We start from the raw sequence: 13,877 nt of genomic DNA on the forward strand, positions 1-13,877 counted from the left end.
GTGAGAAATTAAGAAGTACAAATTGGTCATTGCAGAATAGTCCTGGAGATGTAAAGTACAACATAGGGAATGCAGTGAATAATACTGTAATAACTATGTATGATGTCAGATGGGTGTGAGATTTATCAACATGATCATTAGTAAATTATATACTGTCTAATCACTGGGTTGTACAGCAGAAACTAGTATTATATGTCAACTGTAGTTGAAAAATAAAAATTATTTAAAGAGGAAAATCCTACTGGAATTTTTGAGTCTACTGAATATGTGTATTAATTGGGGGGAATTGAAATTTTTATTGTCTTATATCCTATCCAGGAGTATGGATTATGTAATCAACTGATCACCTTCTAAAACCCACTACTTATAGGGCTTTGTTGTCTTGATGGAGTTTATTAATACACATCCTTAAGCAAGGCGTGTTTGAGAAATAAAAGGAAGAGACCAGTGAAACGAGCCAAAGAGAACTACAGCAACAGCAGAGACACAAGCTCATGGGAAGGCCAGCAAGGACACAGTCTCAGACCATGGGATCTTGTCCAAAGATAACCAACTATTCAGGAAAGAAGCAACTCTTCTGAAGGATAAGGAATCTGTAAGCTTTCAGGTTCTATATGATCTACCACTAAAATTCAACAAAACTCTCATTCCATGCCATAAATTTTTTAAAATGCTTCCTTCTTCCCTCTGGAAAAAAAATGAGTAAGATGGACATTCTTCCACATTAATTCTATTAAATTACATTCTATGACAAACCACTTTAAAAGCAGGTTGTCAGCAAAGAGGACAAAGGGGAGACTTTAAAGAGTGTAGAGCAGAGAGTGACCAAATAATTACAAAATTATTTCTGATTTATAAAGACCACTCTGGCCACCAGGTGGAAGATGAATGGGGTTGTGAGGACAGTTTCCATTTTTCCACATCCTCTTCTCTCCACCCTTATCCTCCCTGCTCTATGCCTCATAAGGCTGATATGTATCAAAAGGTTCCCTTTCTAAAATTCAATAAGAAAACAGATTAATGATAAAATGGGCCAAAGACTTCAAAGACACCTACCAAAAATATACAGATTAAATATAAGCATATGAAACAATTCTCAGTATCATAAGTCATAAAGAAAATGCAAATTAAAACCGCAGTACACTACTACACAGCTACCAGTATGGTCAAAATTTGGAAGCAGCCAAGATGTCTATTAGTAGGTGAAAAGATAAGTAAACTGTAGTATATCCAGACAATGGAATATTATACAGCACAAAAAGAAGTAAGCTATCAAGCCATGAAAACATATGGAAGAAACTTAATTTCATATTATTAAATGCAATAAGCCAATATTAAAAGAACACAGGCTATGTGATTCCAACTATATGACGTTCTAGGAGAGGCAAAACTATAGAGACAGTAAAAAGATCAGTGGCTACCAGGAGTAAGAAAGAAAATGGGAATGAATAGGTGGAGCACAGAGGACTTTCAGGGCAGTGAAACTATTCTCTGTGGTGGTGTCAATATACATTTGTCAAAATCCACACAAGGTACAATACCAAGAGTGAACCCTAAAGTGTACTATGGACTTTGGGTGAAGACATGTCAATGAGACTCATCAGTTCTAACAATGCATCATTCTGGTAAGGATGTTGATGATATGGGATGTCATATGTGCATAGGGGCAGGGAATTTCTGTACTTCCTGATAAATTTTGCTATGAAGCTATACAAAGAGCTCTAAAAATAATATCTTTACTTAAAGAGGAAAATAAAAGAAAAATATCTACGTACAAGTTGTGATTGGTATGCCATTTATATATGAGGACAATGTTAGTTAGTGAAGCTAAATATCCTGCTCAGATTCACCCCTTCAGTAATTGGTGAAACAGATATTCAAAAACAAGTAGTCAGGCTTAAGAAACTGAAGCAATAAATATCTGAAAAAAGACAAACAAAAAAGCAAAATTAAGATAAGTATTGCAAAAGCTTACACAGCTTGTAAGAGGCATAGGTAGCATCTGAATCTATTTCATCTGGCCCCAAAGCCTGTACCTCAATCCCTTCCCCATAACACTACTCCTGCAGCCAGACAGTCATACATGCAGATATAGAATATCAGAGATGTCAGAAGCCATCACATCTCCTTCCAGGTAGGCACACATAAACCTACACACAGACACGTACATGAGAACGTGCACATTAAAACAAACATATATAGTTCACATGCATGTGCATGAACATGGCTCCACCCCTGCTGTTGCATGGCCCTAACTGCTTTCCCAGGTAGGAGGCTACCCCTCTGGAGCCCAGGTTTCCCACAGGCTCCTGAATGGAGGGTTTCCGAGGGCATCAGAATTACTTTGCTCTTCTGGGAAGACTGCAGGGCCAATGCCCCCAGGGCTCTGGCTTGTTGGGAGGACAGGCCCCTGGCTTTCCCCTTCTATCAACAATTTCCTCAGTAGATAGAAGAACCAGCACATTTCTTTTTTTTTAATTTATTTAATTATTTTTCAAGTACAGTTCTGTCTATTACTCCCATCCCATCCCACCCCCCGTGCTCCATGCCTCCCTCCCATTTCCACCCTTCTTAGTTGTTGTCCACGTATCCTTTAAATTTGTTCCTCTAAATCCCTATTTCCTCTGAAATTCCCTCCCCTCTCCCCTCTGGTCATTGTCCCCCTGTTCTCTATTTCAGTGTGTTTGGTTATATTTTGCTTGCTCATTTATTTTGTTGTTTAGCTTCCTGTTAAAGGTGAGATCATATGGTATTTGTCCTTCAACACCTGGCTTATTTCACTCAGCATAATGCTTTCCAGTTCCATCCATGCTGTTGCAAAAGGTAGGGGCTCCTTCTTTCTCTCTGCTGCATAGAATTCCACTGTGTATATGTACCATAGTTTTTTGATCCATTCATTTACTGACAAGCACCTAGGTTGCTTCCAACTCTTGCCTATTGTAAATTGTGCTGCTATGAACATTGGGGTGCATATGTTCTTTGGGATTGGTGTTTTAGGGTTCTTAGGATACAATCCCAGCAGTGGAATTGCTGGGTCAAAATGCAGGTCCAATTTCAGTTTTCTTAAAAAATTCCATACTGCTTTCCATAATGGTTGTACCAGTCTGCAATCACCAGCACATTTCTGAAGCTAGATGAGCACTACTAGCAGCCTTCATCCTCAGAGATTCAGAACCCGATCCTAACCCCCTGGCAGGCACCAAGCATGTTCAGAACTCTGAATCTCTCCTGTAAGCCCACAGGTAGTCAGGCTGAGGAATTGGGAACCAGAGACTGGGGCAACACATACACGTGATCTTCCTCCCTTTTCCTCATCCTATCTTCTCTCCTCCATTTCAACAGCCAGGAAACAAGTAAACAAGGAAGTCAGAATAATGCAAGGCATGCACTCTGAAGCTGGACTCCCCTCATCTAGCTTGTGGACTTAGGCAAGTCACTTCAACTCCCTGTACCTCACTTTCACTATATGTAAAATAGTGAGCTATCTAGACTCAACGTTCTAAGGGCAGTATCTGGCATGCGCAACACTATGAGAATACACAGGGAAGGGGCTGCAATGGAGTGGGCATCTCCAACAGGAGACTCCTGGGTGAGGTGTTGCAGCTCAGCAGAAGAACACAAGAGATTAGCTTCCAGCATAAGTCTGGCTTTATTTAAGCACCTCTGGTTGATCAGACGGAGACTAAAGGTATGTTGAGACTGAGGGAAAAGAGTTCTTCACACAACGAATTCCAATGGGCTTACTTGTATTTTAAATGTCCTCTTCCTTAGAATCTAGAACAGCTGGAAAGGGAAAGGTAAATCTCTAACCTGATATAGTTGTGAAACTAGACAGAAAAGGGAGAACTTACAGAACTGAAAAGAGAAGGACCAGCCGTAAAAGGGCCTACCCCCATTCCTAAACTGGTCAGTCATACCTGTCCAAATGCAAACAATATAATATAAAGTTAAATATGGAAGGAACTCCTCACTCCATCCAAACAATTCTGCTTCAGAACAAAGCCACACAGACCACAACAAACACAAATATAGATATTTTTTACCAAAATGGGATTATTCTGTAGGCATTGTTCTGCAATTTGCTTTTATCACTTAAAAAGTATCATAGACAGCTGTGTAATGGAGGTAACAGCTTCACATGAGTAGCTTCCCCTCTGCAATCAGAATGACTGAATTAAAATCTCAGCTCTACTACATCCACACTGTGGGATCTGGTGAGTTACTTAGCTTTGCTAAATACCGGGGGTGGGGTGGGGGGGAGGATATCTGTAAAACAGGGGTAATGACAGTGTCTGTCTCATAGGAAATAAAGTGATTAAAGACATGCAAAGTGCTTAGTTCAGTGTGGGGCATGTACTGAGCGCTAATAAATGTTGGCTAATATCAGCAATTACTTCTTTACAGACTGCATGATACTGAATAACAAAAATGCATTATAAATTTTTAAATAATTCATCTATTTGGATATTTGGATTGTTCCTTCTATGGGTTGATTTGTTCATTTGTACTGTTTGTTATAAACAACGCTATAATAAAAATGTGTATGCATCTCTATTTTTAAAGGACAAATTTCTTTAAGAGGAATTATTGGATCAATACATATTGATTTTCAATTCTGATAGAAACTACCAAAAGGTCTATACTGATTATCATCTCATTGCCAGTGTATAATGAGGATCTTTTTCCCTTTAAATACTGTGCAAAAATTATATTGATAATGTGATGTGTGAAAATTATATTTCAGTGTAATTTATATTTTCTGATTGCCAATGAGATTAGACATTTCATTTTGGGGGGAGTAATATTTTCTTTTCATCAGTAGTTTTCATTTCAGCTTCACTTACTGTCTCTTTGGGGGTCATTTTCACATTTTTTTAGTATTTTGTCTTTATTGCATCAACATTTTACTTCTTGCTTGAAATGACATCCCCATACTGAGGCCATTAAAATATGCTCCTTTTGGGGGGCTTTTTTAAACTTACTTTATAGTCTGGAATTTTTATTTTAGATTGTTCATTTATATGGATTTTATTTTTATGTGTGGGTTAGACAGAAATCTACCATAATTTTTCCAAAGATTCAGCCAACTGTCATAAATATTACTTATTATCTCTTCTCCTTACATTGCAATGAAATAAATATGTATTACATATTATTCTATATAGTTTAAGATCTGTGTATATGTATAAATACCGATATACAAAGTTTATGTTGTTCCATTGATTTGTCTTTCTCAGTGTATTTTTCTTACTGTTTTTCATTATTTACATGTCTTATTTGCTTATTCATTTTATTTTTAAGTATATTTTATTGACTATGTATTACAGTTGTCCCATTTTTTTCTCCCCTTTATCCCCCTCCACATCGTACCCCCACTTCCTCCAGCATTCCCCCACCTTAGTTCATGTCCATGGGACTTACATATAAGTTCTTTGGCTTCTCCATTTCCCATACTATTCTTAACCTCCCCCTGTCTATTTTGTACCTACCATTTATACTTCTTACCTGTACCTTTCCCCCATTCTCTCCTCTCCTTCTCCCCGCTGATAACCCTCCATGTGATCTCTATTTCTGTGAATCTGTTCCTGTTGTAGTTGTTTGCTTAGTTCATTTTGGAGTTTTTTTTTAGATTCAGTTGTTGATAGTTGTAAGTTTGTTGTCATTTTATTGTTCATATTTTTTATCTTCTTAGAAGAAGATTTTGTAAATCTTTTTCTTAGGTAAGTCCCTTTAACATATCATATAATAAGGGCTTGGTGATAATGAACTCCTTTAGGTTTACCTTATCTTGGAAGCCCTCTATTTGTCCTTTCACTTTAAATGATAGCTTTGCTGGATAGAGTAACCTTGAATGTAGGTCCTCACTTTTCAAGACTTTGAATATTCTCTCCAGCCCATCCTTGCCAGCAAGGTTTCATTAGAGAAATCAGCAGATATAGCCTTACGGGAACTTCATTGTAGATGACTATCTCCTTTTCTCTTGCTGCTTTTAAGATTCTCTTCTTATCTTTAATCTTAAATAATTTAATTACTATGTGTCTTGGTGTGTTCCTCTTTGGGTCCAACTTGTTTGGGACTTGCTGAGCTTCCTGGACTTGTATGTCTATTTCCTTCACTAGATTGGGGAAGTTTTCTTTCATTATTTTTTCAAGTAAGTTTTCAATTTCCTGCTCTTCCTCTTTTCCTTCTGGCACTCCTATGATTTGTATGTTGGAACATTTAAAGGTGTCCCAGAGATTCTTAAGCCTCGCCTCATTTTTTTTGAATTCTTGTTTCTTCATTCTGTTCTGGTTAAATGTTTATTTCTTCCTTTCGGTCCAAATCATTGATTTGAGTCCTGGTTTCCTTCTTTTCACTGTCGGCTCCCTGTATATTTTTCTTTATTTCACTTTGTATAGCCTTCACTTCTTCCTTTATTTTGTAGCTCTACTTGATAATCTTCTGTGAGCATACTCGAACTTAACCCTCCTGATTAACAGGGTTTTGAATTCTGCATCTGATAAGTTGGCTATCGCCTCATTGCTTAGTTCTTTTTCTGGAGTTTTGACCTGTTCTTTCATTTGGACCATATTTCTTTGTCTCGGCACACCTGTTATGTTGTAAGGGGTAAAGCCATAGGTATTTGCCAGGGTGAGACAACCCACTTTGCTGCATTGTGGTGCTATATGGGGGGGGGGGGTCAGGGAGGGAACAATGTAGTTTGCTTGGTTCTTTCCCCACTTTCAGGCCCTTCCCGCACTACCCACAAGTGAATTGAACCCTTCAAAGTGCTACCCTGGTGCTGATTCTTGGGTGAGTGGGCTTGTGTACATTCTAGGACCCACTGGACCCCTCCAACCAACTCTCCTGTGAGACCAGAAGTTTCTCCTACTGCTGCAAACCCTACATATTTTTGTAGCCAGAGGTTGTGAGGCTTTCTTTTCCCAGCTCTGAAAGCCTGGGTTGCATGGTCTGTCTCACTCCCCAGTTGTTCCTCCCAGTTTACCAGCACACAAATGTGATACTCCCCAGTCCACCTGATACTACCTTGCTATGTGTCCTGTCTGTCCCAGGTGCCTGTCTCTACCCCTCCTACTAGTCTGAATGACAATGTTTTGTCTTTAACTCCTTGAATGTCACACTTCCATACAGTTAAATTCTATAGCTGTTTTGGTTGATTTTTGTTTTTCAATTGTTTGTTATCCTTCTGGTTGTGCGAATAAGCAAAGCACATGTACCTACATCTCCATTGGTAGCCTATTTATGTACTTTGATTTTTTGATTAGAAAAGTTGTGTGTTATTCTAATTTTTTTCAGAATTATCTTGCCTTTCTTTAGCCATTTACTCTACTAGATGAATTTTAGAATTAAAAATACCCTTGCAGTATCACTGTTTTACATTGCTTAGATGTATATATTAAGGAGAAGTGATGTGCAAGATACTATAATTCAAACTGGCTAGTAACTTTTAAAGTATGGTATTGTTTTAACAAAGCTCGATAGATTAGTATAACCTTGTATTACTGGAATATAGCAAGTTTGTTGTTTATTTTGTAATCAACTCTAAATTCTTGTGAAAGGAAATAAAATTTAAGGTGAAGATGCTCAACAGGTTGTGAAAGTTGTTTTAAAGGATTAATATAAAATATTCTGACCTAGTAAAATAATCAACACATTAAAAAATCAACACATTAATAATCTCCTGTTATTACAGGTGCATTGAATTGTACAATTTTTTTAAATTGACTTTTTTTCAGCTTTTCTGAAATACAATTGTGTAAGTTAAGATGTACAATATGATGATTTAATACATTCCTATATTGCAAAATGATTAACACAATAGGGTTAGTTAATAACCCCGTCATCTTACATAATTACCACTTCTTTTTTTAAGATTTTATTTATTTATCTTTAGAGGGGAAGGGAAGAAGAGAGGAAGAGAAATATCAATGTATGGTTGCTTCTTGTGAGTCCCCTGCTGGGAACTGGCCTGCAACCCAGGCATGTGCCCTGCCTGGGAATCGAACTGAGATCCTTTGGTTCACAGGCCCACACTCAATCCACTGAGCTACACCAGCCAGGGCCCTAATTACCACTTCTTCTATGTGATGAGAATGTTTAAGATCTACTCTCTTAAGAAGAAATTGTGGTTACCAGGGTTGGGGAGTGTGAGTGGAGGAAGTGAGGAAGTGTTGTTCTGAGGTACAAACTTCTCATGAGTAGATAAATTAATCCTAAAGATCTAATGCAGTGACTGTAGACAATACTGTACTATAAACTTCTAGTTGCTAAAAGGCTAGATATTAATTGTTTCCACCACAAAAAAGATATAATTATGTGACATGATATATATGTTAGCTAATGCCACACTGGTAATCATACAACAATATATAAATGTATCAAATCAACATTTTGTACACCTTTAGACTTACAGTGTTATGTATCAATTATATCTCAATGAGAATAAGTAAATAAATATCTACTCTCTCGGCAAATTGCAAATACAGAATGCACTACTGATAACTTTCTTCACCATGCTCCACACTAGACCCCCAGAACTTAATCATCTTCTAACTCGAAGATTGTACCTTTGGTCCAATATCTCCCCCATTTCACTCATCTCCCATTACCGGCAATCACCATTCTATAATCTGTCTATGAGTTTGTCTTTTTTAAATTCAGCCATGAGAAAGAAGAAAATCCTGCCATTTGCAACACATAGATAAATTTTGAAGGCACTATGCTAAGTCAAATAAATAGAAATAAAAAAGAGAACTACTACATAGGTAACACTATTACTAATGTGTGTAATCTATAAATTGACATTCTTTAATATTGAATCCTTTTTTAGAAGAATATCTCCATTTATTCAAATCATAACTTTAGTCCTTTATAGTTTCTTCAGATAGATCTTTCACATTTCCTTTTACTTTCCCTTTTAAGTTCATTCCTAAGTATTTCTTAGACTCCTTGTCATTGTCAATTGAAATTTTTTTCTCCATACCTTCTCTAACATAAGAAAAGTATTAATATTTGTATATTTACCTTGTATCTGGCCATTTTGGTGAAATCTTCATACATTTAAAGCCTTCAGATGTATGTAAGCTTCTTTTCTAGATATATCAGTCACTTAAAAATGACAATATTTTCTAACTTAATGTTTATGCCTATTTATTTAATTTTTCCTTTTCATTGGCTTAGACTACCATCAGAGCAATGCAGTTCAGTAATGATAACAGAGGCCATCCTGTCTTGTCTTTCCCATGATACTGGTGGGAATCAGACTTTTAAATTCAAAGTTTTATATTCTGGTATTTTGAAAGTTTAGAATGAAAACTTCATAGTTTTTTATCATAAAAATTAATATATTTAAATAATTAATCATAGTAATATAGGCTATTCCTGGTAACACTCCAATTTTGAGTGACATTTTGAACCAAAAACTTATCACTTAAGTGACCAGATTATATTAGCCAAACAGATATATTTAAATACATATTAAGCAGATTTTTCTCTGAAGATTTAAAAACTTGCATCTAACTTCTGTGGGTATCAAGAAGCGCTGATTAAATCTGATGCTCATTTATGTCCTGTCCCAACTCCCACAACCTCTGGAACTATCAGTAGAAGAGGATCCTAGTTAGAGGGCTCATTCACTCAAACCCCATCTTTGAAAGCATCCTGATTAAAGGTGGGACCCAGCAACCTCTTCCCCTGGGATTAAAAAAAGTGGCTAAGGAGTTGGTCAGGAAACAACCTCAGAAGAATCTTTAAAAAGAGAATTGAGAGCCCTGGCTGGCGTAGCTCAGTGGATTGAGCACGAGCCTGCGAACCAGAGGATCGCAGTTCAATTCCCAGTCAGGGCTCATGCCTGGGTTGCAGGCTGGTTCCCTGCAGGCTAACTCCCAGCAGGGGACGCACGAAAGGCGACCATACATTGATGTTTCTCTCCCTCTCTCCTTCCCCTCTAAAGATAAATAAATTTTAAAAAAATTTTAAAAAAAGAGAGAATTGAGAAGAACTCAAACAAATTAGGCTACACAGAAGGTCCTAAGAACACATGAGAAAACTTTCATTTCTCACCAAGGAAGCAACTTGGAATATTCAAACTTCTCTCTGTAGTTTCTGTAGGGAATATTCAAACTCCCTATTTCTCTGTAGTTTCTTGAAGTAAAGAATCTCCAAAATCCTAACAAACAGCAGTGGGCTTTTTATAAGCTGGAGGTTAGGAAAGAAGCTGTATTGATCAAATTACCACTCATATCACTTCCATTTCTTCTCCAACCCTGTCCAGGAGGCAAGAAACATGGAGCTGAAGAACTCCAGCAGCAGCACTTCAGAATTTACTCTCCTGGGCATCTCTTCCAACCCTCAACTGCAGAAATCCCTCTTTGTCATCTTCCTTGTCATGTACTCAGTCACTGTAGCAGGAAATGTACTCATCATCCTGGTCATCTACTCTGACTCCTGGCTTCATATACCGATGTACTTTTTTCTCAGCAGCCTATCCTTTATGGATATCTGCTTAACAACAGTCATTGTGCCCAAGATGCTGGTGAATTTACTGTCAGAGACAAAGTCTATCTCCTTTGTGGGCTGCCTGGTCCAGATGTACTTTTTCATGGCATTTGTAAATACCGACAGCTACCTGCTGGCTTCTATGGCCATAGACCAGCTGATAGCCATCTGCAACCCCTTCCGTTACAATGTGGTTATAAACCCGTGACACTGCCTTCTCATGCTGCTGGGTTCTTGTACAATCTCCCACCTGCACTCCCTGTTCCGTGTGCTGCTCATGTTCCACCTGTCTTCCTGTGCCTCCCACGTCATTAAGCAACTTTTTTGTGATACCCAGGCTGTGCTAAAGCTATCCTGCTCTGACACTTCCTCCAGTTAGACTGTCATCATGACTGAGACCCTCGCAGTCATCATGACTCTGTTCCTGTGCATTCTTTTCTCCTATCTGCAAATCATCATCACTGGACTCAGAATCAACTCAGCAGCCGGGAAATGGAAGGCCTTCTCTACCTGTGGCTCCCACCTCACTGTGGTAATCTTGTTCTATGGGGGTGCCATCTATGTCTATGTCAGGCCTCTCTCCATGTAATCAGTGATGAAGGACCGGGTATCCACAGTTATGTACACAGTAGTGACACCCATGCTGAACCCATTTATCTACAGCCTTAGAAACAAAGATATGAAGAGGGGTTTGAGGAAATTAAGGGACAGAATTCACTCATAGAAAGAATAAGATGATGGAATATCATAATTGGGAGATGACCTAACTGATGATAGGTTATCCTCCTTTCTGCTGTTTCTCACATGGTACCCACAGAGGTCATGACAAGTGGTGATGAATAGCAGTAAGAACAGTGACCAGAAAGCTATAACACTTGGTGTTTATCAGTGAGTGTAGCTAAATATATGTTTCATCCTAGACTAAACTGCTAGGAATCTAGATTTTAGGAAAACAATTTCTTCCACCCACATAGTGGAATAAGGCTATTTCCAAATAGGTTTTCCATAAGTTTGACAGCAGCTAGTCCTCAAGGAATTCTAAAGTTCAATTACTTTTCAGAATAAGAAACTGGATGGATTTGGTCAGGGATTGGCAGACTCTTTGAGGAATGAACTAAGATTGTCCTTAAGGCTGGTTTGAAGTTTCACAGATCAAAGTTCATTAGACAAGGAAATGGGCAGAGCATTTCAAACAGTGGAAGTCACCCAATTAGGCAGAGGCAATAAATACTGGATTGTGCCCTGACTGGTGTGGCTCAGCTGGCTGGAGCACCATTCTGCAAACTGAAAGGTTAATGGTTTGATTCCCAGTCAGAACACATGCCTGGGCTGCAGGCCCAGTCCCAGGAAGCTGGAGCATGTGTGAGAGGAAAGCATTTGATGTTTCTCTTATACATCAATGTTTCTCTCCCTCTCTTTCTCCCTCCCTCCTCCTCTCTCTAAAAATAAATAAATAATATCTCTTAAAAAATACTGAATTGTGTTCGAGAAATAGTGAAAAGCCCTGTGAAGTTTGTTCAATTAGAGGGCAGGAAGAATAATACTGGAAAGATGGAATATAGAAACTCTAGTTGGTAGATGTAAACTCTACCAACACTGAAGTGTTACCACAATGTGAATATTCAGTACTCAACTCCTTTCTCTTTCCTCTTAATTCCTCCTTTCTCCACATGGCCAGAATTCCCACTGAAATGCCCCTTATACCCTGGAATAAGCAATGTGTATCAGTCAGGATAAGCTAGGGTATGCTGTGGAAAGCAAACAATCTCAAAAATCTTTGGAACTTTAAACCAAAGGTCTATTTCTTATTTACACTGTATGTCCACCATGAAAAAGTATAAGTATGCTGCTCATTTTACACACTCAGGGACCAAAGCTAATGGAGCAGTCACCTTTGTAAACATTAATCACCACTCTGTCAGAAGCTGTGAAAGGTTTAAAGATTTTGCTATGAGAAATAAATACTCAGGTTCAGATGTGATTTACACTTCTGACCACAACTCATTGTCTCCAACTAATCTCACAACCCCACCCAACAAAATGGAGCCCAAGGCACAATCCAACAGCATATCTGTAAAATGGAGAGCCAAAAGTATTTGGTGATCAACATTAATGACCATTACATAATCCTAACCACACACAAATGAATTAATTAATCCTTCCCTGATTGTTATTGTCAACAGCAATAGTAACTGTAAGATATTACATTTGCTCTCGGGAACTCTTTTGCCTAAATTATTTCATCATGTTTTTAAAACCAGCAGCTTTTATGGATCATAAGCTTGTGGGTAGCAAGACCTAAAGTTGAATACAAGTCTTTTAGCTGCTGAAATAATAAGCCATCATTATTGAGCCAATAATGAGCCAACCTTGAGCCATCATTAAAATATCAATAATAGAACAAAGAAATGATAAATGATTGTTATTGTAGATATGTTCTCTTTAAAGAATGGTTGACATTCTAAAATGTTCCTCCATTTACTAAAATGTTCTAAAAACAACATACTAAACATACTAAAATGTTCCTCCAATCTCCCCGCGGAGATATTTTTAAAGAAGAAATTATTCAGTTTCGGGAGATTGTATATTTCTAGAAATTTTTCCATTGCAAAGGGGAAAAAATTAGGGCAACAGTAACAGAATAACATTCAAAAAAATTTTTAAAGAATTAATTTTTTGAAATACAGCAAAATCTGAATTTAAAAATAAAAAGAAGAAATGAGTAATGGAAGCTAGGCCAATTTATTCGAATGTCACTTTTTTATCCTCACCTGTGGAAACGCTTATTGATTTTAGAGAGGGGGAGAGGGGGGAGGGTAGGGGGAGGGAGAGAAACACTGAGGTGAGAAACATCAATGGGTTGCCCCTTAGATGCGCCCCAAGTGGGAACAGAACCTGCAACCCAGCATGTGCCTAACCAGGAATCAAATCTGCAACCAACCTTTTGATTTGCAGAATGATGCTCCAACCAACTGAACCATGCTGGCCAGGGCCTTTATTTTTTCTTTTTTTCAAATGAGAATAGGAGGAGTTCCACTTAAGAGAATAAACAGTTTTATGAAAAAATGTCAAAACCCTGCCAACAAACTCAAATGTCCATCAACATTAGAATGAATAAACACATTATGGTACAATTCCACAATGGAATGTAAGTCCACAATGCCATAGGTGTAGTCCTAAAATCCAAAAACTAATGAGGGCATTTCAGAGAGTTTCAGCAAACTCATTTTGTAACATGTGGAGTGATATGTGGCTATTTAAAAATATGTATTTAAGCCCTGGCTGGTGTAGCTCAGTGGATTGAGCGAGGGCCTGCAAACCACACGATCGTGGTTCGATTCCCAGTCAGGGCACATGCCTGGGTTGCAGGCCAGTTCCCA

At 38.0% G+C, this 13,877-nt stretch overlaps 1 protein-coding gene across 1 annotated transcript; it reads left to right on the forward strand.

Moving 5' to 3' along the window:
• The first annotated feature begins 10,270 nt into the window (after positions 1–10,270).
• LOC118980242 (olfactory receptor 1L4-like) lies at positions 10,271–11,599 on the forward strand. Its single transcript, XM_037036751.1, is given in 1 exon segment — positions 10,271–11,599. A coding segment is annotated over 1 exon segment (936 nt). The 5' UTR covers positions 10,271–10,285; the 3' UTR covers positions 11,222–11,599.
• The last annotated feature ends 2,278 nt before the right edge of the window (positions 11,600–13,877 follow it).

This window comes from Sturnira hondurensis, unplaced genomic scaffold, assembly GCF_014824575.4.
Source record: "Sturnira hondurensis isolate 20B ecotype Veracruz unplaced genomic scaffold, ASM1482457v3 Scaffold0022908, whole genome shotgun sequence".
In the NCBI taxonomy this organism is placed as follows: Eukaryota; Metazoa; Chordata; class Mammalia; order Chiroptera; family Phyllostomidae; genus Sturnira; species Sturnira hondurensis.